This window comes from Hevea brasiliensis, chromosome 4 (assembly GCF_030052815.1).
Source record: "Hevea brasiliensis isolate MT/VB/25A 57/8 chromosome 4, ASM3005281v1, whole genome shotgun sequence".
In the NCBI taxonomy this organism is placed as follows: Eukaryota; Viridiplantae; Streptophyta; class Magnoliopsida; order Malpighiales; family Euphorbiaceae; genus Hevea; species Hevea brasiliensis.
In genome coordinates this window covers 5,470,021-5,496,863 of record NC_079496.1, presented here as the reverse complement: position 1 = coordinate 5,496,863, position 26,843 = coordinate 5,470,021, and the positions used below count along the sequence as shown (strand labels likewise).

Here is a 26,843-nt window from a genome sequence, read left to right as displayed (position 1 = left end):
GGGCTGTGGGTGTTGCTGCGGCTGTGGCTGTTGTTGTATTCCAACGATACAACAACATATAATAAATCAAACTCGTTTAGAAATTGCTTGGACCAAAACCAGAATAGTGAGAATTAATGGAATTGGCAATTGTGTGAGCAGCCTCGGTAATGTTATTTAATTAATAGTAACTAGTAAGAATTAAATTCATCAGGTAATGATATCTAATTATGTACTAATCTTTAAACAATTGTGTCTATGCACAACTGTTTCTATCTCTGATTAATCAATGCCCTTAATCGACTTGCAGGATTTGTTTGAAAATTCATTGTCCAATCGATTTAAATAAAGTAGCACGCCAACCAAATTTAGCAACTATTGATTCCACGTTGATTGTGACATTGATATATAGCTAGCCAGAAAAACTGGCAAGATTTGAATGCCATATCCCTTAAGTTCACCAAATTTAACCACTATATTTAATCACCACTATGATCAACGACAATAGTTAGTCATGTTTAATTCACTCGGATTTGATCTGGAATCAATTCGTAATCAGTGTTGGGGGATCTACGAATTCCGTTTTCTGCTGCAGGAGGAGTGGTGGGTAGACGGTAATTAATTCGAAATCGGAGACCCATTACGTAGCACCTCAATCGGATGCAAATTAGTACAATTAATTAAAGAGAAAATTATAAAATATTTTCATATAAAATATAAATAATAAGCTTGTTTACATATGATTTGATCTCTTAATTAAAGTTAAAATTTAATTTGCGTGGCCTTCTAATCCGATAATATTCCCTTTATGCCCTTATAATTCGACAGGAATGTATCGACTCATAAAGACTGAACGGCCAACCAGCCACTCCCTCCTTTGCTTCTGCCTTCGATTCTCGAGCCTTCACCGAGCGAGCGAATTAACTTGAGCCTTTGTCTCGATAGAGGAGAGAGAGCCCGAGACCCAGATTTGAAAAGCTCCGCCTCCACAGCGAATGATGGGGTTCTTCTCTTTTCTCGGCAGAGTCCTCTTCGCTTCCCTTTTCATCCTCTCCGCTTGGCAAATGTATTTTACAACTTCCCTTTTTTATTTTTATTTATTTTTAAAATTTTTATGTGTCTGGTTCCATAGATCTATTCAATCTTAGCTTGTTTCCTTTTCTTATTTAGCACTAAGGATTCGCGTGTTTTTCTAATAGGATTTACTTTTTAGATCACTGCAACCTGTTAATTCTGTGTTGTTGTCTTTGCTTGTTTGTTCTTTTTTAAGATAGAAGTTGTGACGTTTGAGAGATTTGATGATAGGTTTGCTCTTGGCAATTTTATAATGGATTTTGTGTGCTCATTCTTGTGTATATTGGTTTTGGTTGTAGATGTTTACGCCATAGAATTAGATTTATCTGTGCACATGCCTGTATTGTTATTTCTTCATTGGGTAAACTCTTTAGTTATACAATTTTTTTTTTTTGCCAATGGAATGAAAACAGTGTTGAGCAAAAAGGAGGAAATGGGGTTTTTCTTCTTCTGTATGCACGAGGAAAATTTTAGCAGTCGCTTTCGGAGTGATTTATGTATGAATGTGAGGTTCAAGCACCATTCCTTTTAGGTTGAGGAAATTCAACGTTTGTGGTTTTATGTTTTACTAAATAGTAGATATAAATGTAACCAAGGCTTGAGTTATGCAGTTTTACATCACTAAGACTGGAATAGATGTCAATTGAACTTTTCTTTTATCTTTGCTAATTCATCAATGGTCTAATTATTTGAAGTTATCAAATACCACACTTTCTATTTTTTTTTTTTTTAATTTATGATTTGGTATAGTAAACTCTTCTCCATGTGTGTAAGTGTGCATAAGCAGGCACTGGGTGTGTGTTTAATATGAAGTTAAATCACACAATTTAATGAATTGCCTAAGATAACTTTTGTTCTAGTGTTGAAAGAAGGAAATAAATGCTCTTATTAGCCCTTGTGTAACATGAAGCCAGATTCTCCTACTAACACTGGTTTTTCTGATGTGTCTTAAGATGGGCAACATGGTGTGCAATGATGATTTATCTTGAACACCAAAGCTTAGCAGCTTCTGATGGCTTGCCTATTATTTCTTTTGAGGTTCAGTATTTAGATGTTAGCATGCAGCATTTTCTCAATTAAATGTAGATGCAGGCTTGGCGTGAAATATTGATGTTCTTTGTGTCATTTATTGAATAAATCCAGCTAATTATGTGTTGATGTGCCATCTTACTTTTACATGCCGGCAATTCCAGAATAAAAAGTGGATAACACTGTGTTGGCGTTACTCATTTATGTTTAGGTTCAATGAATTTGGAGAGGATGGTGGCCCTGCCGCAAGGGAGTTGATACCCAAGCTTGCTATTGTTAAGAAACACATTTTTTCCAAATTGGGTGTGCAGTTGCCGGATATTGATGTGAGAACTCCCTTGCAAATTTTATTTTTTTAGCATTCCATCTTGATTTGTGTGTTTGTTTCCTAATTTGATTGTATTTTTATACAGCCTACAAGTATTGTTGCGGGCATTATTGTCCTAAAGGGTCTTGGAGGTTTTCTCTTTGTATTTGGCACCTCATTTGGTGCTTATCTCCTGGTTAGTATTTCCTTTCTTCTGGCTCTTGATATGATCTGCCTTTAGAATGTTAAGAAGTTACTGCTAACTTTCTCATACCAGCTGACATGGATTCGTATGATAATTAATGAAGTAATGGACTAATTATTTATTTGCTTTAGCTTCTCCACTTGGCAATTACCTCTCCGCTCCTGTATGACTTCTACAATTATCGTCAGGATGAGGCTGAGTACTTCATTCTCTTGAATGAATTCTTGCAGGTTTGTTTTGAACTTGTGAGAGTTTAGCTCAGCGTCCTATTCAATTTTTTTAGGCATTTGCGCATGTAAATCTCATTTATTTGTTTTATGATCTTTTTGGCAGAGTGTTGCACTTTTCGGTGCATTGCTCTTCTTCATAGGGATGAAAAACTTGATTCCAAAGAGACTAATCAAGAAGAAGGCCCCCAAGGCAAAAGTGGGTTAAGTGTGTGAAGAAGCAACTTTAAAGAATGGATTATCATTGCAGGTGCTTAAATTTTACTGGGTGTCAACTGGCTGCACATATCATATTTATAGATGGTTCTGAAGCTATTTATGCGACAACCCAAATTTGTGGTTCTTTCTTCCTGGGGTTGTTAAGACTGATAGTCCATGTATTATCATTTCACAGCCTGAATGGCCACAGTATACATTTCATTTTGTCCAGTAGAATTTCTGTTTGAGCAAGAATTTTATGATTTTCATGAATTGGTGAAACTTCTGTTTTGATTTGTGATAAGGGATCATAGATTAAATTTTCGTGATCTATTGGCAACCCATTAGCATCACATCCCCTGTGTATTTTAATACCCCTCCGGCAGTGAAGCCTAATGGGTACGGATCCCATGCGAATTTATAGAGTCTGAGAAGTGATAAGTTTGATATATGCAGTAGAAGCAAGAGAAGAGGCGCCTGAGTGCATGGTGATTGTCTTGGGACCTGGAAAATGAAAATACTCATACAGATGCTAAAATTACGAAGGGGAAAATCACTGTCGGAAGGACCGATTAGAAAACGCCTGGCAACGAGCATAAGATTGCAAAATTTTTCGTTGCCACTTCGTTTTGTTTTTCTCTATATCGATGTGTTTTGGAACTGTTATCGAGTTCACTTGAAACAACAAAAATGGAAACGGGGATGAGCATGCTTTTTGTTAATTTGTGTTCAGTGTCAATGGCAAGTGGTGTAATGCCTAAAGCGCAGAATTAGTAACATTAAGCAAACTTTGATAAAGAAAGTAGGTTAAAAAAATGAGGCAAATTTCATCTAAAGAAAAAAGTTTAGCAGGCAAATTCATAATTAAAAATTTTAGTTTCAAATAAAAAAATCATTTAATTTGAACTTGGTTATTGATTATTACATTATGGTAATTGGTTATAAAAAAATTTTAACCATAAATTATACAGCTCTTCAATCTTTTAAGCGTTAAATTTTTTTAATTTAATCAGAATAAAGTGAATAAAAAAGTTTTCTTTTCAGATTTTAATCCTAATATAATTCTATGTTATTTATAATTTTAATATTAAAATATTATTATTATGTTAATATATATATGTGTAAGAGAAGCGTTAAATTTAAATTTTTTTAATTTAATCAGAATAAAGTGAATAAAAAAGTTTTCTTTTTAGATTTTAATCCTAATATAATTCTATGTTATTTATAATTTTAATATTAAAATATTATTATTATGTTAATATATATATATATATATATATATATATATATATATATATATATATATATATATATATGTGTGTGTGTGTGTAAGAGAAGCTAATTTTTTAATGTATATTTGAAATAAATTGCATTATTATATTTATATATATAATATTCAAATGTATATTTGTTACATTCACCTGTGTAAATTATTTAATTTTTTTATTAATTATTTTTTTTATCGATTATCACTCTTTAATATAATTTTTTAAATAATGGGGATATTTATTGTTCATGATAAATCTAGAAATAGATAAATATACTTAGAATTTTCGCTCTTTTTTTTTCACTTTTAAAAGTGGAAGAAAATCAATGGATATGTTATTTGATTGATTATAATATTTTTTTATTAATTTTTTATTATTAATTTAAGATAATAATAAGAAATATAATACAATATTATTAAAAATAAAAATCGATACTATTTATTAAAAGGAAACAAAACTAAATAAATTAAAAATTTAAATGTGAAATTTAAATATAAATAAGTGCAAATATTGCTAAAAAAATTATAAATATCACCATCTAAGAAAAAGAATTAATCACATTAATATGCTAGCTTGTTAAAAAAAAAAAAGAAAAAAAAATCTTCAATTTCTTCGATTATTGTCATTTGGCTCAAAATCTTAACTTAGGGATTGTTTCCATTGAGGTTATTGAGGAAGAAAGCTACGACATCGTTTCATTTCACTTCAATAAATTCTGTACAAGATCGCGGAAGAGAAGTAGAAGAAAACAGGAGCGGAAGGGAAAACGTTATTCAGTGGCCAGAGCTAGCAACTTCCACTCGGAGCTCTGCTTCACCGCCATGGTATATAACACCGCCACTTCCTCAACAACATTTTCTCTCTTTCTCCTCTCAATTTGAGCTACTATTATTCTTTTTGTTTTTTTAAAATTTTTGTTTCCTGCAGGATTACTTGAAGACGGTGGTGCCTTCACAACTCCTGGCGGAGCGAGGCTCCAATCTGGTTGTCATCAACCCTGGTAATATTGCTACCACTATTAGCTCTACTACTTCGTTTATATCCTAGCTTATATAATTTTACCAATCAGAATTTTCAGAAAACAAGCAAAAACAATGAAAATGGAATTTTTTTTTTCTATTTTGGCGGTGATGCTCAGGGTCTGCAAATGTCAGGATCGGCCTTGCACAGCAGGACACTCCCTTTAATATCCCTCACTGCATTGCTCGCTATACCAATCAATTGCCCAAACTTTATGTTAAAGATCAGGTTTAATAGTTTCTTTTTTTTTTTTTTTTTAAATAGTTTTTTCCAAACTTTTCTTGGATTTTTACTGCTTTTTCCTCCTCTCCTCCAGATGCTAAATATTCAGGTCACAACAGCTCAGCACATGGATCGTGAGAAGGCATATGATATAGTGGGTCATTTAATTTGCATCTTGTTCATTATCTAGATGTTTGTTCAAAACTATTTTGTAGAATAAACGTTTGATTGCTTATGAATTTTGTTTCTTTTTACTTCCTTTCCTCCTTCCCCGTGCCTTGAAGATTGCTTCATTGCTGAAGATCCCTTTTCTGGATGAAGAGGTTGCCAACAGTTCTTTTCCGCGCAAGGTATGCCAAAATGATTATTTCTACATTTCCTTTTCATGCTAATTTAGATTTTCCTTTTTCCATGGCAGCGGGTAGGATTAGAAAAAAATGCTTCTTGTTTGTTGTTGTAATTATAGTATGAAAGCATTCAACATGTGTGCTTAAATGGATTATTGAAATTTGTAAGCAATTCTTTGTTTGTCACTCGTGTTGGATATGGTGCCTCGGTGAGAACCCCTATCTATGGACAGGAAGGAACTGTTGATGCACTATGTTTGAACCTACGCTTTGTGCTTCAATACTATATCCTCTTAAAGCATAATTTTATATGCTTTCTTTATTGTTTGCCAAGTCTTTACTTAACATTTTCTCATTCTCTTGTGAGTCTACATTTTGAAATTCATTCTCTATTGAAGCCTGACTTTTACAGTTTAAACCTCATACCTGATTTTTGTTTGTTGGCTTCTTGGTCTATGCCAGGTTTCCCTAGTATAGAAAGTATCCATGGCCCTTTTGTTCGTTTGGTGATATTTTTTTCCCTTGCCACCCTTTTCTTTTAGTAGTCACTTCTGGCCTAAAAGGCTAAACATGCATTTTTAGTCAAATCTTAGAACAACTATTGTAGGAGCTACAAGTTAAAGGGACGAGGGAGTACATATTGCAGCTTGGTTACTGGTTTGTAATTGTCTATAATTGTAAAACCATCAAGGTTATTCTGCAGACAGGACGTGTTGATGGATATAATACACAGAGTGGCAGGAAGGATGTAGCTTTTACATGGGCTAACGTATATGAGCAAGAAACCAACTCTTCTTTGGCATCAGGTAATAAGACAAAATTTTTACTCTTGCTCACTATTGTTAGAATCTTACGATTCTCAATTCTATATGATTTGATTTGATTCAATTCTCCATCCCAGCGATTTGAATATATGGGGTGAATCGCAAATGTACCTGAATCTTGACCGAATCTGACGAATCGACAATGAATCAAGTGAATCAATACGAATCGTCCGATTCAGTCGATTCTTTTTCTAAAGGGTTGTTAGACCCTATAGATTCAAAATTTAAGATTTCACTTTATTTTTACTATAAGAAGTGCACATAAAACCTTCTGCTAACTATCATTCTTCCACTAGCCATTCTTTTCCCTTTCCTTTTTCTTTTTCAATTTTTTTTAATTTACTCCTCTGATTATAGTTGTCAAATTATGACATTTTATATTAATATATCTTGACCTTTTAATTTAACCCACTATCCTTTTTTATTATTTAATTATATGATCAAATTTAAATGAGAGTTTCAACACATGCACAATGATAATCATTGACTACAAATTTATAATTTATAACATGAAACTATGTAACATAATAAGAATATATTGTTTTATTATGCAGCATACTTCTAATTAGCTAAATGATAATTCTATATTTATCAAAATATGTTATTGTGACGTATTTTTTTACTTATTTTTTTAACACATATATCATTTTTAATTAATTTTTAGAGTTTTTGTTGAATCTTATGATTCAATTTGATTCTCAATTCACAAAATGAAGATTTTGATTCTTAATTTGAATCTTAATTTGACGAATTTTAGTTGGTTATTACTAGAAATTGGCTTTTAATTTATATGGGTTTTAGATACATCCATCTTGAAATTCTTATGTCACTCTTTTGGTTTCTAATTCCTCCAAAATTTTAAATGTAAGAATGTTTTCATCTAGTGTTATTGCCCAGTTAATTTTTTGTGATCTAAATTGTCCAGCATTCAAGTTGATGATAGCTTTGATACTCTGTTAATTGTTTAATCAGTTAGGATTTACATTAATGTGTTGCATTGTTGGGGCAGGGGATGGCCTAGATTAGGGTCTGAATATTCAAGTTGAGGAAAATATGGAAGTATTTGTTAACCATTTGTGCTTTTCTTAACATTTTCTATATTCATTGTAAGATTTTGTAATGTGGGTAATTTAAGCAAAGTGGAAGTACATTGCAGTACATGTTTTGTGTAGTGCAGGATCTTGCACATTACTGATGGGTATGTTTGATGAGTAGGCAGAATGGCAGACTAGTTTTAGATAGTTTGTTGTACACTAGCTGACATCAATTGTTGGCCACGGTATGACTAAACATGGGGTCCATCTCCCATGCTGTGAGCAAACCAGGGGTCATTCACATTGTCTGACAGGGTGAAACAAAGTTAAGCTGAATATATAACATCCCTTAAAAAGAGAGATCTTCAGTGACTGTGATAGTGTTGGCTTTAAAATGGTTGCTTTTGATGGGTATATTGTAATTCTGTGTTCTTTATGCTTTTTTCCCAGAATGCAGTCATTTTGATCTGCTACATATTTACTTAACTGATTCTTTGAGATTTCCAATTATGGATTTTACTTTGGAATTATTGTTGTATCACTAATTGATGCATATTCCAGGTGCAGAAAGACCAACAATTGAAAGTCATATTGGTGAGGCCTCGGAGAAGCATGAAAGTACAGATGCTCAGGAGCCTACTACAAGTGGGCATAAATACAGAGGTTTCATTTGTGGTGAGGAAGCACTAAGAATACCCCCCACAGAGCCCTATTGCTTACACCGACCTATTCGCAGAGGACACTTGAACATTTCACAACATTATCCCATGCAGCAGGTGTGGTTCTTATTTATTTAACTTATGCATAACACATATATTGCAACTACTACTCATCGATAATTTCAATTTGTATCTTTCCACTTGGAGGAGAAAGGTATAGCAGTTCTCCTCTTAGTTTACCATAGCACATATGGTGTTACTGCATTTGTTTTGATTCTGAAAAATTTACTGTTAATATCTTTTTAGAAATTGCCTCATCATCATGATATGGATCAGGCATAAAATTGATTCTGTTATGTTCTAAAGTTTTAGCAAACATTTATGATTGTATATAATTATTTTCTTATTTCTTAGGTGCTTGAGGACCTTCATACTATTTGGGATTGGATTTTGGTAAAGAAACTGCATATCCCTCAATCTGAAAGAAGCATGTATGCTGCCATACTTGTTTTGCCAGAAACATTCGACGATCGTGGTAAGTATATTTTGATAGTATTGTCTATATAAATTATTGGTGCATGATGTTTGCAGATATAGTTCTGATAGATGAGATGCGAGAAGGAGTCAATAGAAAGCTAGAGCTTTGGAGAAGTACTCTAGAGTCAAAGAGTTTTGAGTTAAGTAGAACGAAAACAGAATACATGCATTGCAAGTTCAGTGAAGGCCAAACCGGTGATAGGAAAGGAGTTAGTTTGGATGGAGTGGTACTGCCCCAAAGTAATCACTTTAAATATCTCGGCTCAATCCTTCAAGTAGATGGGGGATGTGTGAAGGATGTTAGTCATAGGATTAAAGTCGGATAATTAAAGTGGAGAAATGTCACGGGAGTTTTACGTGATCACAACATTCCCAATAAGTTGAAATGAAAATTTTAACGTACAGTCATACGACCGACCATGTTATATGATTGTGAATGTTGAGCATTGAAGGAGTCGTGTGTTTCTAAGATAAGAGTTGCGAAGATGAGAATGTTAAGATGGATGAGTGGCCATACTAGCCTAGATAAAGCCCGTAATGAGAGTATTAGAGAAAAGGTAGGAGTGGTACCAATTGAGGATAAGTTGAGAGAAGGGAGATTGAGATGGTTTGGTCGTGTGAAGTGTAGTCATACGGAGGCTTCAGTTAGACAAGTAGAGCACATTAAGTTAGGGAGAGGGGAGGAAACAAATATTAAAAAGAAACTATATGAAATTTTCATAGAAATATAGAGACTAAAGTAAAAGTAAAATATTAAGAGATCAAAATTAAATAATATAGAAAATATAAATAAAATTTACACAAAAAGTGCAAAGGCCAAGAAAAATATAAAAATATTGAAAGGGCAAGTAGTAAAAATACACTAAAATTTTTAGCAAAAACTTTAATTTTAAAAGTTTTTTATAGGGGGAACAGTAATTTTTTAAAAAATATATATATTAAATTTTATGCGCGAAATTTTACTCTTAAAAAATTTTGGGCCCCTCCAACACGTGAGTAGTTCTGCCACTAACCGCCTGGAAATCTATTAAACTGCTCCTTTAAATCTGAGTTCAAGACTTTCCTGCACAAAAAAGAAAAAAAAGAGAAGGCGAGGGGGGGGGGGGTGGTGGGGGAGGAGGGAGGGAAGAAAGAGAGGCCAAAAAAAAAAAAAAAGACAGAAGAAGGAGAAAGAATTGATGTGTAATTTGTGGAGGCATATAAATTAACATTGATGATGCACCCTGCATATGTCAAGGGTACATTTGAGGAATTTGTTAAAACTACGAAAATTTTCAAACACGATAATATGTGCCTTGACCCTTAAGCCTTTGATGGCACCACATTGAAATCTATTGAAGCTGCACCTTTAATCTGAGCTCAAGACTTTCCTGCACCAAAAAGATGGGGAAAAAGCAAGAAAAAAAAAAGATACAAAAAGAAGAAAGAATTATTGTCTAATTTGTAACTTTGTATTTGTGGTGGTTGCATATAAATTAACATTGTATTGTGGCTGATGCACCATGCATTCTTCAAGGGTTTTATTTATGCATAGGACCAAGCAAGAATATAAAAATTTGGAATATCTATCTTGTGTTTTTCTTTTCCTTCCTCACATATTGCGATGTCATTAATGCTCCTATGCTTGTTTGGTAAACTGTTCATGGATTTGTTTGGTTATCTTGTTGCTTTATACAATTTGAGGGAAACATTTAGTCTGGCATATAAGTTGGTGAATTTTGTATTTTCTTTTGTTACTTGTCATGAGCAGAAATAAAAGAAATGATATCCATAGTGCTACGAGATTTGTGCTTTAGCTCAGCAGTAGTACACCAGGTTTGAAGCCTCTTCCTTTGTGTTGCTTTCTCTCTCTCTTTTTTTCCCTTTAATGATTCAGCAGCTGATTTTTATTTTATTATTATTTTTTTATGCCAACATCTGAATGTGGTTGTATGGTGAAGAAAGTTTGATTTACCGAAGCATCAAACGGTTTTTAAAATTACCTGCGTATTTCTAGTATTCCCTTTGGTCCTGGCACAATGCAAATAAAATGGGTGGGCTCTTTTTATTTTATTTTCCCCCCTCTGTATATCAAATTATTTTTTGTTTCTCTCAAAATGTAGTCATTCTACAGTCATCAATTCTTATTTTGAATGACATTTGACTAATAAACTCCTTTCAGTAACTCTTTAACTTAACCGTCCTTTCCACCAATGCTGACAATAGAATAGCTGCCCATGTACAAATTGTTGTGATTTTGCAGCAAGTTTGATGGTTTGTTATATAAATTGAATTTGGAAGCACTTAGATATTAATTTACTAATCAGAAGTTCTTAAAAGAAAAACAAAAATCAATGGAGACCTTTTTAACCATATCATGTTTTGAAACCCCTCCATATTTTGAGCTTTTTTATTTATTGCCCTCAATCTCTTGCATTTTAATGATTTTCATCCAAATTATACCCCTCAATTATAACTGGGTCCAATTATGCCCTTCAGGCTCCAACTATGACATTAAGCGATTGGGTCCAATTAATAACAGAGTTAGTATTTGTGTATCGCATGCTGTTTGTTAAATTGGCTGAAGCATGGCACACACATAACTGATGCTTGTCAATTATTTACAGAGAGAAGAGTTCAACCCTTTTCTTCTCCTTTCTCAAGCAACTAACCATCACAAAGAGAAAATTGTGAATACCTACAGCCTACTGCAAAATTATAAGCATCACAAAAAGGAAATTGTAAGCAAGCAAATCAAAGGAATGAAATATTTTTAATCGCATATTGCAAAATTATAAATATCCACTCTGAGATATGCAACAAACCCAACAACTTATCAGCCATGAATTCAATACATGGCTCATCAACTCTCTGTTCATTCCCGCTAAAGCACAGGGAAGTGAGTTGCATACTTCCTCTCAATATTCAGAGTATCTCGCATTATCCCTTTTATTTCTACTTGCTCAACTTCTCAACAACCAATATAGCAAACACACAAAATCGCAGAGCAAGCCCTCATCATCTCAAGAGTTTAAACTCGTTTGAGAATGATAATCCCATCCCCTCCACACAGGCAAGGGCAGTCAGCCTGTCCATGAAAAGTCTCTGAGCCGTCGATCCACCTCAAGGCCCGCTCAACCTTTTTAGTCATACAAGGGATGGTCTCCTTCACACAAAACAATCAATTCTTTCCTGTCAGTCTTTGATAAAGGTCTCCACTAAGCACATCATACAATGAATATTTTCAAATGCAATTTGGAGCCAAAGAAAAAGGAAGACTTAGGAGGAGGAGGTCATGTTGTTGTTGGAGGTGGTGGTGGTGAAGGAAGAAGGAATGGAAATCTATCTGGGGATTTTTTCTCCCAGGCTCGTTTGCAATTGGATGGCATGGACAAAACTAACGTCAATTTATATCATGTGCCAGCCACATGACTTAATTTGGGGATTTTGGGTTCAATTGTGCAAATTTAAATGGATGATGGGCTTAATTGAGCTCAATTACAATTCAGGGGCTAAAGCTCACTCCCCAAATAGTTAAAGGGCTAAATTAAGCCTTTGGCCAAAAAAAAAAAAACCACTAAATTTCTTTAAAAATTTATTGTTGTAATTAATTTTGTTGAAAAATAACTAACAATTAAATGAAATTTTGCAAATAGAAATGCCTCCTTTGTGGAAAACAAGAAACTTATTCACTTTTTTCCCCTAAAAGCAGCCAACAATTCTTATCATATAACATAATCTGAATTTTCCTTCTGAATATACGTAGTATTTTAAGATATATTGTCATTTCCTGGCATTGAACTTTTCACTTCGATCCATACTATACCCATGCCCATGCATGTAATTGTTTTGCTTGCATTTATATGTCTATTATTGTTTTCCAGTTTCAGTCTGTTTCATCCTTAGTTTGAGAGTAATAACAGAAATACCAATGCATATTACGTGTGAGAATGATGCAATATTAATTTTCCTCATTCACTGCTGTAGGCTGTCTTCTTTATTGATCTGCTTCATTTCATCGTATATGCGCCTGTTATATGATGATCATTTTCTGATATGATTGCCACAGGAAGGCCTTGCTGCAGTTTTTGGGAATGGGTTATCAATGGCATGCATTGTAAATATTGGTGCTCAGGTGACATCTGTCACTTGCATTGAGGTAATTGCAGTTATATAGTCAATTTCGACTACTGTAAACCATCCAGACTTTGCATGAGGTTCTTGTTATATCTACTAGTGTCATAATTAGAACATGACAATGCTCAAAATACATATGCCAAAGCAACTCTTATGAGAAATGACTAATTTCCACTTGATTTTCAGGATGGAGTAGCTATACCCAATACAGAAAAGAATTTGCCCTTTGGTGGAGAGGTATGGATTCTGTTTACATATTTCAATTCATTACTAAGCCACTGAACCTGTTTCTGAGCTTCATTATGCAAGGAAATTGCTGCAACTTAAATTCATCTATTGCCTAATGGATTTTTTTTTTTTTTTTAATGTTTTCCTCAAAAACCAAACATTTATGTTCATGAATTTTACATATTGTCAATAAAAAATTTTATAAAATGTGTAGCAGAAGATAAAATGGACCCTTTGATTGAGAACTATAACATGAAATAACAAATGGAATAAACTAATTTACCTGATTCTAAATTACCCATGGCAGGGTGGAAAGCATAGTTGATAATGGAATGTAATGTAATGGCTGTTAAATACAATTTTGAAGGGGGCCTTTACCGTTGTATACATGAAATAACAGAGGTTAAAATTTTGTAGGTGTAGCAGCTGTTGCGTCCATTACGTAATTTTAATGGAGATTAAGTAATGAGTAATGGCCGTTGCTCATGTGCCTTTTTATTTTGGAGCAGAGGGGCATAGAGCTTATTTCTTTCTAGTTTCTAGGATTCCTCTTTTGTTTCTCTCAACTTTCCATCTCAAATTTTTCATCTCCTATAAATCTTCATTTCTTGAGCTAAGATCATCAATTAGTGGAGGTTTATTTGAAGTGAAGGAAAGCAATTAATCACACTTCTACGTCCATATTTTGCAAAGGGTGAGTCATAGTTATTAAAGGCGCGCCTCAGGCTCAAGGCTCACAAGGCTCGAACCTTAGCGCCTTATGCGCCTAGGTGTGCGCTTTTGTTCCCGGCACAAGATTCTAGAAATGCATGCTTTCTTTATTTCTATCTTTAGCGAGCACTTTCATTGGCAAAAAGGACAACCACTTAAACTCAAACTAGCAAACCCAATTAAAGATATATGCCAAAGGAAAAAAAAGTAAAGCTTCACATTTATTTGATTTTTATGAACTTTTTAAATTTTTTACTTTTGTGTCTCATCTCGCTTGCGCCTTGCGCCTGAGCCTTGCACCTTGCGCCTAGGCTCTAGGACTCCTTAGCGCCTTAGTGCGTCTTGAGCCTTTAATAACTATGGGGTGAGTTATTCTTTGTTTTTGGTGTTTGTGCTCATTTGTTGAAGAAAATTATGGTTTATACTAGGTTGTTTATGAAATTTATAGTGTGAAGCATTGGTTTGCCCGATCTATAGGTTATTATCTTCTTTTTCCAATTTTTAAGTATTTTTCGAATTATTTTTTTGTAAATACATAAGTAATTGGAAAATAATATCAAAGAAAGTTTTAAGCTTTATTAATGTTTGATGATCAAAGCTCTCAAAATCAATATCAAGATAATCAAGAACTTCATAGATGAGTTATTTTGGTTTTATTAATGCTAATGATATCTAAGAATGATGGATTTAATATTTTATTTGATGTATTTACACTTATTATTCAGGTGTATATCTTAGTTTTAATTATATTTTGAAATATCTATTCATGTTATGAACTTTTTCAAATTTTTTTTCCAAAAATTTTGCATAGCAATAGTATGTTACCGTTACATTATGGCTATTACAAGCCTGTTTCCGTTACCCGCAATTGTGACTGCACGTGGCCACGATCGCGATTTAAATCCATGGTACAATGTTTCATTAGGCAGGCAGAATTAAACTTTCGGAATTTGCTTACTATGATATTTTGTGCTTATTCTTAATGACTTCCACATTGTTCTTGAATCAGCTATAACCTGCATGATCAAATTTATTACATGGTGAGGGTGCATTTTTGTTGAAATTTGCAATGTCCTGTAACCTTAAAATTTCCCTTTTTGCCATTTGCTTACACAGTTTCTGCTGATAAGAACCGTTCTGCTGTTAATAGTTGTTATTTAACTTTGAAGTCTTTCTTTGTAATGGTTGATCTCATGCTATTGTATTGCTGATGTAAAAATTATTTTTGGCAAAATCAAAGAAAAAATAATAATCATGCATTTCTGGCTTGCCACAAATAGAATGTAAATACTAGTTTTCCCTCTTGAGATTGATTTGGACAACTGTGTTAAATTGATGCTTAAGAATTTACCCAAACAAAGGAGAAGGAAAATAGTCTTGCCCTCAAGAAAATCTAAGGGATTCTCTCTTACTTGATGATGCTGAATTAATTGAATGCTCATTGTTTGAACTAATGGTGCCATTAACTTACCTGCTAGGTGGAAGAGGTCTATTCAGAATAATTTTGCTTCATGTTCCTATAAAAAAATGAAAATATCATTAACTATAATGTTAAGCATTTGCATTAAGTTTTTCTTTTATTTTTCATTTATTATTGTTATTATTCAAGTTCTCTATTTGTGACGTGGACATATTCTTTTTCTTACTATCTTATCTTTAGGAAATTTTGCTTGAACTTCTTTTCGTGTTGGTAATAGTTTGAATGGACTAGTTAAATTGTTATGCTTCTTCAGGATATATCCAGATGCCTACTCTGGACTCAAAGGCATCATCAGACATGGCCCCAAATTCGAACTGACATTTTGACAAAGCCTATTGATCTGCTGATGCTCAACAGACTACGGGAGTCCTATTGTGAGATCAAGGTGAACTTTTTTTCCTTTTTTTCCTTTTTTTCATAATCTCTTTCTTTGAATTGATTACACTGCAGAAAGCTGATTAGAGTTCTTCTATAAACTTATTTTGTGTCCATGGCAACCTTCAGAAGAGAATTCTTTGTTTCATGCCTGGACCTCCCAGAAATATTTGGCACTTGGCAGCCCATACCTTGTTAATTAGAATGGAAATAAGTATCCGCAACAACATGGAAATTAATGCATTCGTACCATGCACATAATTTTGATAAAGGATATATGGTTTATGATGTAATACTAATAGAAGTTTCAGTAAATAACTTTAGGAAAATGAAGTAACTGAAAAAAATTAGTGCATGGTTGGACTTACAGCTATAAAAAATGATGATGTTATGTGATTGCCATTAGGAAAAAAATGGTATTGATTATGACCTGAAATTACAGGATCTAATGTTTAGAAGGAAAAGCCATGCTTGTTATATTGAAACAGATGCTCAACTGATTACATAACTATCATATGAAGGTAGCAATCATCAATTTCAACTTTTACATTTCTCATGATTTGATGGTGGGAAAAAAATGTAATGCAGAGTGAAATACATCATATAAACTTCAAAGATACACGTGCTAGAAGCTTATTTAAACAATATTAAAATGTTCCAAAGCACAAACCAACTGTTTAATGAATTTATTATTTATGGACTGGCAACTTACTTTTCATAAGAGAAGTAGGCTCAAAAATTTACTATAAGTTCAGCAGCATGACAGATGATAAGACAAAGACTCCTCTTCCTAAGAGCAAGATATATCTGCACCAAAACTGTTAGAGCCACTACCAAAACCCATACATGCATGTTGATCATGATGATTTAAGACCTTTACAATTGTACTGGATAGTGATCCCTCAAATGAGTCATGTTACTGATAGAAACTCTTTGAACTGTGTCTCACTTTTTCTGTAATTTATTTTTGTACAGGAGGGAGAGGTTGATGCTGTAGCTGTAGTTCACTCCTATGAGGAGGGTGTACCAGCTGGATCCCATAAGACTAGGCTAACTGCTCTTAATGTATGTCTGTTATGATGAAAATTGTCTAAATTATTCTCTTCTTAAAGAATGTTTAGCTGAGCAGAATCATATTGTTGATGGTTCTTTCAAACAGGTACCACCTATGGGTCTGTTCTACCCAATGCTGTTGGTTCCAGAAGTATATTCTCCACCACCCCGATCTTGGTAGGAATTCAGTATTTTTCCTCTACGCAAGCTTTCTTTCCTTGATCGGTGAAATGAAACAATAGTAACTAGTATTTAGTCTTTACTGCATTTGATACTATATGTCACCAGGTTCCATGATTATGAGGATATGTTGGAAGATACATGGCATATAGAATATCCTAGAAGACCTGATATGCCTGATGGTCTATTTCCTGGCATTAATGTTGGATTATCCATGTGGGATAGCTATCCAGTTTTCCCTTCTAGGCCTAACAAAGAAGAAAAGGTTGGTCTTGCAGAGGCTATCACCAGCAGCATTCTTTCAACAGGTAAGATTCACATAATTCTTCTACTGTCTTGCTTTGAACTGTTTGATTACTTCATATGATTTGGTTTTCTTTTGACAGGTCGTATAGACCTCAAGAGAAAATTATTTTGTAGCATACAATTGGTAAGTCTGCATGAGATTGTATGTTCTTAAATTTCTTGTCGATTGAAAGATTGACAGGTTTTTTTTTCTAGATTGGTGGAGTGGCTTTGACACCTGGTCTTACTCCTGTGGTGGAGGAGAGGTTGGTTTCGATTTGATTGTAGAAGTAGAGCATGTAATTGTTTGAGTGCTGCTGTGACTGTGAACTTTGTACAACATGCTTCAAGATTGCCCAGAATAAGTCCAATAAGGGGAAAAACATTACATCAGGCACTTATTATTCCTTTGGCTTGAATTCTGCTTGATAATTGGGAAAACTCTTGTTACCAAGTCCCACCCACCCAAAAAAAAAGAAAAAGAAAAATTCATTTGCCAGCATCATATGTCACATACTTTTCTGAACCAATTTAACATTGATGGAATGTAGTTAACAAATGAGATTAGATAATTCAATAGTCTCCAAATATTAGATGAAAACTCTTACTTTGGAATTCAAATTCCAGGGGGATTCTCCATTTTTTTTTGTCTTTTCTTTGGTTTTCGTTATAATCAGAAATGGATGAAAATTAAGTCAGAAACAAAGGAAGGGGGAAGGGCCTGGGCACACAAAATTGATATTTTGGAATGTCCATCTTCTAAAACAATTGTTAAGAAAGGATTTCAATCAGATGCTGCTTACAATACTATGGAGTATGGATTGTGTAGAAAGAGATGATTCTTATTGATTTCAATTAATCTGTACATGGGTATATATATACAATTGATTCCTATAATTGTGTTCTACTAATTAGGAAGAAATCCTAAATAAGAAATCCTAAATAGGAATACAGAATACAAAATATACAGAAAAATAATATAGTGATTGACTTTCCATAACATAGTGATTGACTTTCCATAACACTCCCCCTCAAGTTGGAGCATAGATGTTAATCATGCCCAACTTGTTACAAATGTAGTCAATCCTAGCTCCATTCAGAGCTTTTGTGAAAATATTTCCTAACTGCTCTCCAGTTTTGATGTGTCCTGTTGAAATGATCTGTTGTTGAATCTTTTCACGAATAAAGTGACAATCAATCTCAATATGTTTGGTTCGCTCATGAAACACCGGATTAGAAGCAATATGAAGAGCAGCTTGATTATCACACCACAATTTCACAGGCAGGGAGGTCTTAAAACCTGTCTCATCTAGTAATTGAAGTATCCACATTACCTCACATACTGATTGTGCCATGGCTCTGTATTCGGATTCAGCACTAGATCGAGAAACTACACTCTGCTTCTTGCTTCTCCAAGACACCAAATTTCCTCCAATAAAAACGCAATATCCAGTAGTTGACCTCCTGTCAACCTTAGATCCAGCCCAGTCGGCATCTGAAAAACATTCAACTTTAAAATGCCCATTATAACCATATAGCAAACCTCTTCTTTGAGTGCACTTCAGATATCACAAGATTTGTTCCAAGGCTTCCCAATGAGCAACAGCTTGGGGAAGACATAAACCGACTTACCACACTAACAAAGATAAGCAATGTCGGGACGAGTGATCGTAAGGTAGTTCAATTTTCCTACCAATCTCTGTATCTCTGGATTTTCAAACAACTCACTATCCCCGCTATGATTTGTAAAGGTGGAGTCATTGGTGCGCTACAAGGCTTAGCAACTAATTTTCCTGTCTCTTTCAATAGATCGAGGACATATTTTCTTTGAGACAAGTAAATACCCTTCTTACTTCTCATAACTTTGATACCTAAGAAATACTTTAACAATCCCAAGTCTTTGGTCCAAACCGAGTTTGGAGGAAGGTTTTAAGAGATGAAATACTGTGAGTCACTCCCAGTGATGACAATGTCATCCACATAGACTACCAAGAGAATTAGACCAGCCTCAGATTGCCTATAAAATACTGAGTGATCACACTTACTCTTTTGCATACCAAATTCCTGTACTGCTTCACTGAATCTCCCAAACCATGTCCTAGGACTTTGTTTCAAGCCATAAAGAGACTTTCGAAGCCTACAAACTTTACCCAACTCCCCCTGAGCAACAAACCCAGGTGGTTGCTCCATATACACCTCCTCCTGAAGATCACCATGAAGGAAAGCATTCTTGATATCCAAGTGATGGGCCAATCATATGTAGCTGCTAAAGAGATAAACAAGCGAATAGAAGTAAGTTTAGCTACAGGAGAAAAAGTATCAGAGTAATCAACCCCATATGTCTGAGCATATCCTTTTGCTACAAGGCGTGCTTTTAACCTAGCCACAGAACCATCAGGATTTACCTTTACTGTATATACCCATTTACAACCAATAGCTTTCTTACCAGTGGGTAAAGGCAATAGTTCCCATGTACCATTAGCATCTAAAGCCTCCATTTCCTCTTTCATAGCATCACACCAGCCAGGATGAGACAGTGCCTCATTAACAGTATTAGGGATAGTAACAGAGTCTAAAGAAGTAACAAAACACCGAGAACAAGAAGACAATTGATTATAAGAAACAAAAGAAGAGATAGGGTAAGTACATGAACGTTTACCTTTACGAAGAGCAATGGGTAAGTCTAGATCAGAATCATGATCAGTATGAGGTACAGGATCTCCCAACGAAGTAGCTGGTGGAGGATCTGAGTCAGGAATCTCCAATCTCCTGGAATAAACATGAACAACGGGAGGTCGAGTAGGTCTAGAGACAGAAGGAACAGGCTGTGGGAGAGTACTAGACATTGGTTGGACAGTATATATTAAGAGATCATCCTCCTCTCCCTGACTCTCATACACAGATGATGGAGGAAAAAATGGAGTGGACTCAAAAAATGTGACATCTGCAGAAACAAGATAACGATTAAGAGTAGGAGAGAAACAACGGTACCCTTTTTGGAGCCGGGAGTACCCAAGGAAGACACATTTGAGAGATTTTGGATCCAATTTAGTAACCTGTGGACGAACATCACGCACAAAACAGGTACAACAAAAAATACGGGGTTCAATAGGGAACAAAGATTTTGTAGGAAACAAAGTAGTATAAGGAATATCCCCATTAAGGACAGAAGACGGCATACGATTAATCAAAAAACATGCCGTGGAAACTGCATCCGCCCAAAAGTGTTTAGGTACTTTCATCTGAAAAAGAAGAGCACAAGTTACCTCAAGAAGATGACGATTTTTTCTTTCGGCCACGCCATTTTGGGATGGGGTATCCACACAGGAAGACTGATAAAGAATGCCATTTTGTGTCATATAAGGCTGAAATTGTGCTGAAAAGTATTCTTTGGCATTGTCACTTCTTAATATGCGCACAGAAATATTAAATTGAATTTTGATTTCATTACAAAAGGCACAAAAGATAGAAAACAACTCAGAACGATTTTTCATTAAATATAACCAGGTAACACGAGAGTAATCATCAACAAATGTAACAAAATAACGAAATCCAATTTTAGATGTAACAGAACAAGGACCCCAAACATCAGAATGAACTACCTCAAAAGGAGATGAAGCCCGTTTATTGACTCTAGACACAGAAGGCAAACGATGATGTTTTGCAAACTGACACGACTCACATTCTAGTACTGATAAAGACTGAAATTGAGGACACAGCTTCTTCATGGTAGACAAAGAAGGATGACCCAATCTACAATGAGCTTCAAGAGGTGTTAAAGGTACTAGAGCAAACAAGTGACCTCGGTAAATGATTTTCCATAATGTAGAGATAACCTGACTCTCGCCCTATACCAATAATCTGCCGTCGTAAGATCCTCAAACAAACACCGTCAGAAAATGGAAACATAACAATTTATGTTACTAGTAAGTTTACTAACAGTTAGTATATTAAAAGTGAATTTTGGTAAATACAAAACAGAAGACAAAGAAATTGTCGAAGTCGGGTTCGCGATTCGAACCCATGACACAAGAAGTAGAACCATCACTAAAGTAACAGAGAGGAAGTGAGATTAGGTGAAAAGCGGATAGAAGACTAGAATTACTGTCATGTGATCCATCGCACTGAGAATCTATAACCCATTTGGATGAGGAAGACAAAAGGCATGTAGTAGATTTACGACTCGTGATCGCGATGTGAGAGGAACCGTAGGCTTTAGAGATGCCCGATCTTGGGAAAATTGTGCAAAATCCTCTGCAGATACCAAAATAGTTTTCTCGGAGGAAGATATCAGAGAATTCTCTCACGCCATATTTGCCATCTGTGATCGCTGATTTTTTCTCTGAAGTTGCGGACAATTATATTTTGTATGGCCATGCTCATGGCAATAATAACAAATGACTCCTCTTGAGTCCTGATTAGAACTAGCCTCTCCATTACGCTGATTACTTCTGTTGCCTGTAATTCCTCCTCTACTTCCTCTTCTATTACCCTGTTGTCCATTTGGATTACGGCTAATAAGAGCACTACTTACAGATTGTGAAGATTGAGTACTCTCTGTACGAAGGACCCGTGTGAACGTTTCATGCAAAGAGGAAATCTCAGTACTGGAGAGAATCTGAGATTTAGCAGTCTCATACTCTGAAGGAAGGCCTGCAAGAAAACTAATAACAGCCAGTTGCTCCCGTTGGGCCTGCTGAACTTTCACATCAGGACTAAAAGGCAACAATACATTAAGTTTCTCATATACCCGTTTAAAATCCATAAAATAAGCCGTGAGAGACTTATCCTCTTTTTCAGCACGGTAAAATGCCTTACAAACATCATAAATGCGGGAGATATTCCCTTTACCAGAATACAGAAAATCTAAGTAATCCATCAATTCCTTAACAAATTCACAGTGATTAATTAAACTAATTACCTCACTATGAATCGAGTTCCGAAGCTGCAAAAACAATCGAGCATCCTCCCTTAGCCAAGTTTGTCGTGTATCATCAGTGGGTGGATCTTGAGTAAGGTGATCATCCTTATCAATACTACGCAAATAGACCCTAACAGTCTTACTCCACTCCAGGTAATTCGAACCATTAAGTTTGTGTTCCGTGATCTTAGTCATCACCGGAATCACATCAGAAATAATATTCTTATTGTCTGCCATTTGTTGAGACAAAGAAAACTAACCGAAACGCTAATCCAAAGTGCTTATAGCAGCAAAATAACCCAAAATCACAAATCAAGCAAATACCGAAATAGGATCTGAGAGCCAAACCTCAGAAGTCCTTTAATGGTTATACTGGATCAGGCAACAGCACACGGTGGTGGAATGAGGGGGTTGAGACGACGCCGGCAATGTTGATCGGGGTTGAAATGGCCGGTCGGCGACCAAGGTCTCTCCTGAGCTGGGTAGTGAGAACAAATAGTCACCCTAGATTGATGACCTGCTCTGATACCATATAGAAAGAGATGATTCTTATTGATTTCAATTAATCTGTACATGGGTATATATATATAATTGATTCCTATAATTGTGTTTTACTAATTAGGAAGAAATCCTAAATAAGAAATCCTAAATAGGAATACAGAATACAAAATATACAGAAAAATAATATAGTAATTGACTTTCCATAACAGATTGATTCATTTCTCATTAACTAAAGCTTAACAACTGGCTTTGCCCTTATTCACGTCTCCTTTCTTGTTGCAGAGTTTTACATGCAATCCCTTCAAATGAAGCAATTGATACAGTTGAGGTTAGTTTACAATATATTTTTCATCTTTTGGGTCAGCCTACTGTTTATGTCTTTGATTTCCTTATATAAACTAAAGGTAATAGTTGCAAAGAAAACAAAGCATCTTACCTCATTAATTATTAGAAAAATATTGATAAATCATTTAGTTTATTTAGTTGCTAAATATATGGACACAAATTTTGACATCAATGGTTGTGTCCATGACTCCATGTCTACAGATTATAGATTTTATACTATAGTTCTTTTTAATTTTATAGATTTTTTTATCACAAAAGATTCCAAGGAGTTCTAATTTATTTGCAGTATTTAGTTGACTGGTTCACAAATGAGTTCATCTTTATTTAATAACTAATGGTTATTATTGTATGGTAAATTAATATTACAATAGACAAGTCAACTTCTTTAGAGTTTTTATTTTACTTGCAGAAATATGATTTTATCATGCTTATGGTACACAAATATTGTTGGTCTCATGCGCATGAAGGATTTTAAACGTACTGTGATATTACTTGTATATTTTGTGTTAATTTATTTGCATTTTAAGTTGTGGATACCTGACATTGATATCACCTGGCCTTCATAAATAGGTTCTGCAGTCAAGAACAAATCCAACCTTCGTGTCCTGGAAAGGCGGAGCTGTAAGTCTAGCACTCACTACTTATGTTTACATCTTTTCATTTATCCTGTGACTAGTTTCTTATGCTTGTTTGGTCTTTATGACATAAATATTTTATATGAAAAGTGTTCTACTTTGGAGAAGGCAAAGAAAAAAATGTCTCAATATTTGTGCGCGAAATTTGGTACATCTTCTATATTTTATAGATAGGTTCAGTCAGCTTGCGATGCTCATGACGCAGCGAAGCTAGATAAATCACACACACACACACACACACACGTGAGAGAGAAATTGATTAAAATCTGAATCTGAAATACATAGCTTCACACACACACACACACACACACACGTGAGAAAGAGAAATTGATTAAAATCTGAATCTGAAATACATAGCTTTGGGAGTATTTATAGAGTTTTAGATTCCCAATCCTAATAGGGAAATAGCTCTACTAAATAGGAACTTAAACTAAAGCCAAATACATTAGGAAGATAAAGATAAAGTAGGAAATTAAATAGTCTTAGCCTAAGCAGGAAACATGATTGAGTCCTAAATAGAATAGGAAAAGCAGCAAAATTAATTCTGGAACAATTATTGCTGCTGTAGCTTGCTAAACAGGGAGTCCAAGTTGACCTGGGACTGTTGGAGCAAAAAAAAAATAATTAAAAATCGTAGCTCCGTTTACTGCCCATCGAAACTTGCCTCAAATTTATTTTTTTTGCTCCCGTTTTCACACCAGAATGCTTTCTTTGTTTTTTTATTTGAACATTCTCTCATTTTTCGATAAAAGTATCGCTAATACATTCGACATCAGTTCATCGGCTATTCCCTGTATCTGATATATGTATAGCATTGTATCTTTTTTTATTTTATTGTGATGTACGTCATAAGAATAAGAGAAGTGCATGTTTGGTATGTAACAAAAGAGGCATAATTTGTAGTTCAGACTTCAGAGTTCTATTGAGTGAATACTTCATTACATTTTACCAAAATGCATTAATTTTCTGGCATTTTATTCTTGGGTCAACTGGGCAATGTTACTGTAGTCTGTAGGTTAGAAATTAGAATCTTCATGTGTTTCAATTGTGTTGCTGATTCTGACAACAGCATACTATTAGTTGATGGATAACATGGCATTTCATGCCACCTGTGTTGTTGATGTCAGATTCTTGGAATTCTTGATTTTGGTCGGGATGCTTGGATACACAGGGAGGATTGGATTCGCAATGGGATTCACGTAGGGAGTGGGAGAAAATATAAGGACTCTTACTATCTTCAAGCACAAGCGATGTGTTATATAAATTCCTAAAGGAGACTGGAAGTAATGCGGCCTCAATTTAGAATTAGCAACTTTCAGGGTAATGTAAAGTCTAATTTAACTGAAGCCTTAACATTTGTAAAAGTTGATTTGGCCAAGCATACATGATTGTTTGGAAGTCTCTATGTTTCTTTTGGACAGGTGATTTAGAATGCTGAAAGCGTGTTAATATTCCGTTAGTGGCATTCACAAACATGTGCTTGGAGACTTGCATATTATACTCGAGGAGATGAAGCAACTGTTTGGCTTTTTATTTGTGCAGCTGCTAAATGGCAAATTCTGTTCATATTCTTGTTGTAGAAGACCAAATTTCTGAGCTTAATTGATCCTAGTTGCAAAAGATACTATCAAATTTGTGAAGCTTCCATTATAGTTGTACGGCAAATCAGCTTCCATTTCCTGCTGCTTTTTTTTTTTCTTTTGTGCCGCAGCTATAGAACTTGAGTGTGAATTTTTAACCTGCAAGATGATCTGGAGAATTGATTATAATTTTACTCTGACCATAATCCGCAGTATGAAGGCATGATGCAGGAACCTATAAGACATGAACAGGATTGTCGGCCGTGAAGTATGAACTAGTGATTTCATACTTGACAACCTTAACATTGAAAACATTAGGAGATTGTTGTGATGTACAAGATCTTTTCTACCGCTGCAATTGATTAGAAACTTGCATGGAGATAGGAAAGAAACATAAACTTTAAGCTTTCTTCCTGGGAAGGAAAACCAATAAAGCGTTCAAGAATCTCATGCTCTTAAAGGAAGGAAGAAAGGCAATTTCATCTGCCGTAGTTTTTCTTTCTCGTTGATTTTTATAGCTTGAGCAAACAGTATTCCAATTTGTATAAACGTACTTTGCCTTCATATTTGCCACCCAATTAAGGAAAGCCAACTGGCACATTCCAGCGTTGCCTGCATCTTCTGATAATTAAGATGTATGAAAAGGGAGTCCCACATCGAAAAGCAGGAAGAGAGACAGTGAGAAGTGTTTCTTATATAATCAGCTTGCAAAACAGTTTTAGAATTTAAAAGGGTCGGTTGGCTAATTATGCCACACTCGCCCTCATTTGGTGGGTGCCGTATGGCAATCAAGACATATGGCCGACAAAATTTATGGGACTTAAAAGGGTTGGCTTGCGCGGCCGACCCTCCTAACAACTTACAATTTTCCTAATCCTAGTTTGTCATTCACAATCTGTTCTGTTTGGAAAATAAAAGAGAGAAAATAATTTTCTTTCTATTGGATAAGGAGAAAATAAAGGGAAAAATGAATTTATTTTATATTTTTGGTAAGAGAACGAGTGGAACCCTTATTTTATAAATTGTACTTTTATTATATGGTAACAAATCCATAAATAATAATAAAATTAAACTTGTTAAATAATAATAATATCCACCCAAATCATCGATGTACTTTTTCCTTAGCAAAATAAGCAAAAAAAAAAAAAAATCAATAATTATACTTCATTATAATAATAACATCAACATACTTCATAAAAAAAAATTATTAATCATATCTAACAATTTGACTACACTTTATCATTAGTTATCATATTAATAAAAATAATACAATTAAAAACTTTAATAAGACTACAAAAGGCACATGGTTCTTGACATAATTCTGGAACATGGAACGTTCACAAAGTTGGTAGCCTTTTATACTCTTGTAATACAATTCAGCTCCTGAAAAGGAAACCAACACTCTTAAGCATATATTTGAGAAAATAAATCAAATCATTTACATGGTTCATGGAAGAAAAAAACTAAATAAATCTCCTAAATTTTGTATTTTTATAGTATAAT

General features: G+C 34.5%; 3 protein-coding genes and 1 non-coding gene across 9 annotated transcripts; 3 read left to right on the top strand and 1 right to left on the bottom strand.

Annotated features, from left to right (window-relative positions):
- Positions 1-709: 709 nt before the first annotated feature.
- Positions 710-3,292, top strand: LOC110633275 (uncharacterized). Its single transcript, XM_021781793.2, has 5 exons — positions 710-1,045; positions 2,294-2,408; positions 2,496-2,585; positions 2,726-2,824; positions 2,928-3,292. Exons 1-5 carry the CDS (start codon positions 975-977, stop codon positions 3,027-3,029), a joined length of 477 nt encoding a protein of 158 aa, XP_021637485.2. The 5' UTR covers positions 710-974; the 3' UTR covers positions 3,030-3,292.
- Positions 3,293-4,859: 1,567 nt separating this feature from the next.
- LOC110633267 (actin-related protein 9) lies at positions 4,860-25,529 on the top strand. 6 transcript variants are annotated; one of them, XM_058145165.1, is made up of 21 exons: positions 4,860-5,111; positions 5,215-5,287; positions 5,426-5,535; positions 5,624-5,683; positions 5,814-5,879; positions 6,580-6,682; positions 8,281-8,510; positions 8,808-8,928; positions 10,681-10,745; positions 12,979-13,068; positions 13,233-13,283; positions 15,719-15,850; positions 16,816-16,905; positions 17,000-17,070; positions 17,182-17,381; positions 17,460-17,503; positions 17,575-17,624; positions 23,063-23,108; positions 23,696-23,746; positions 24,888-25,080; positions 25,182-25,529. In XM_058145165.1, exons 1-20 carry the CDS (start codon positions 5,109-5,111, stop codon positions 25,029-25,031), a joined length of 1,800 nt encoding a protein of 599 aa, XP_058001148.1. In that variant the 5' UTR covers positions 4,860-5,108; the 3' UTR covers positions 25,032-25,080; positions 25,182-25,529. The 6 variants fall into 6 exon arrangements, with proteins under 6 accessions (XP_058001148.1, XP_058001147.1, XP_058001145.1 ...); XM_058145162.1 differs by having other exon boundaries at positions 4,890-5,111; positions 25,160-25,529; XM_021781784.2 differs by having other exon boundaries at positions 4,893-5,111; positions 8,296-8,510.
- Positions 21,665-22,846, bottom strand: LOC131179149 (uncharacterized). Its single transcript, XM_058145166.1, has 2 exons — positions 22,280-22,846; positions 21,665-22,011 (listed from the first exon to the last, which is right to left on the bottom strand). Exons 1-2 carry the CDS (start codon positions 22,514-22,516, stop codon positions 21,889-21,891), a joined length of 360 nt encoding a protein of 119 aa, XP_058001149.1. The 5' UTR covers positions 22,517-22,846; the 3' UTR covers positions 21,665-21,888.
- A 537-nt stretch (positions 25,530-26,066) lies between the features above and the next one.
- Positions 26,067-26,193, top strand: LOC131179790 (U11 spliceosomal RNA). Its single transcript, XR_009148676.1, has one exon. It is a non-coding gene; the product is annotated as a U11 spliceosomal RNA (small nuclear RNA).
- The last annotated feature ends 650 nt before the right edge of the window (positions 26,194-26,843 follow it).

Excerpts from the sequence above, each read along its gene's own strand:
- LOC110633275 (XM_021781793.2), top strand. The coding sequence starts at position 975 with ATGATGGGGTTCTTCTCTTTTCTCGGCAGAGTCCTCTTCGCTTCCCTT. Across the intron at positions 1,046-2,293 it reads ATCCTCTCCGCTTGGCAAAT|GTTCAATGAATTTGGAGAGG; the intron begins GTATTTTACAAC and ends ATTTATGTTTAG. Across the intron at positions 2,825-2,927 it reads TCTTGAATGAATTCTTGCAG|AGTGTTGCACTTTTCGGTGC; the intron begins GTTTGTTTTGAA and ends TCTTTTTGGCAG.
- LOC110633267 (XM_058145165.1), top strand. Across the intron at positions 5,536-5,623 it reads AACTTTATGTTAAAGATCAG|ATGCTAAATATTCAGGTCAC; the intron begins GTTTAATAGTTT and ends CCTCTCCTCCAG. Across the intron at positions 17,504-17,574 it reads TATTTTGTAGCATACAATTG|ATTGGTGGAGTGGCTTTGAC; the intron begins GTAAGTCTGCAT and ends TTTTTTTTCTAG.
- LOC131179149 (XM_058145166.1), bottom strand. The coding sequence starts at position 22,516 with ATGGCAGACAATAAGAATATTATTTCTGATGTGATTCCGGTGATGACT. Across the intron at positions 22,012-22,279 it reads GGAACTCGATTCATAGTGAG|GCCTTCCTTCAGAGTATGAG; the intron begins GTAATTAGTTTA and ends GTTTTCTTGCAG.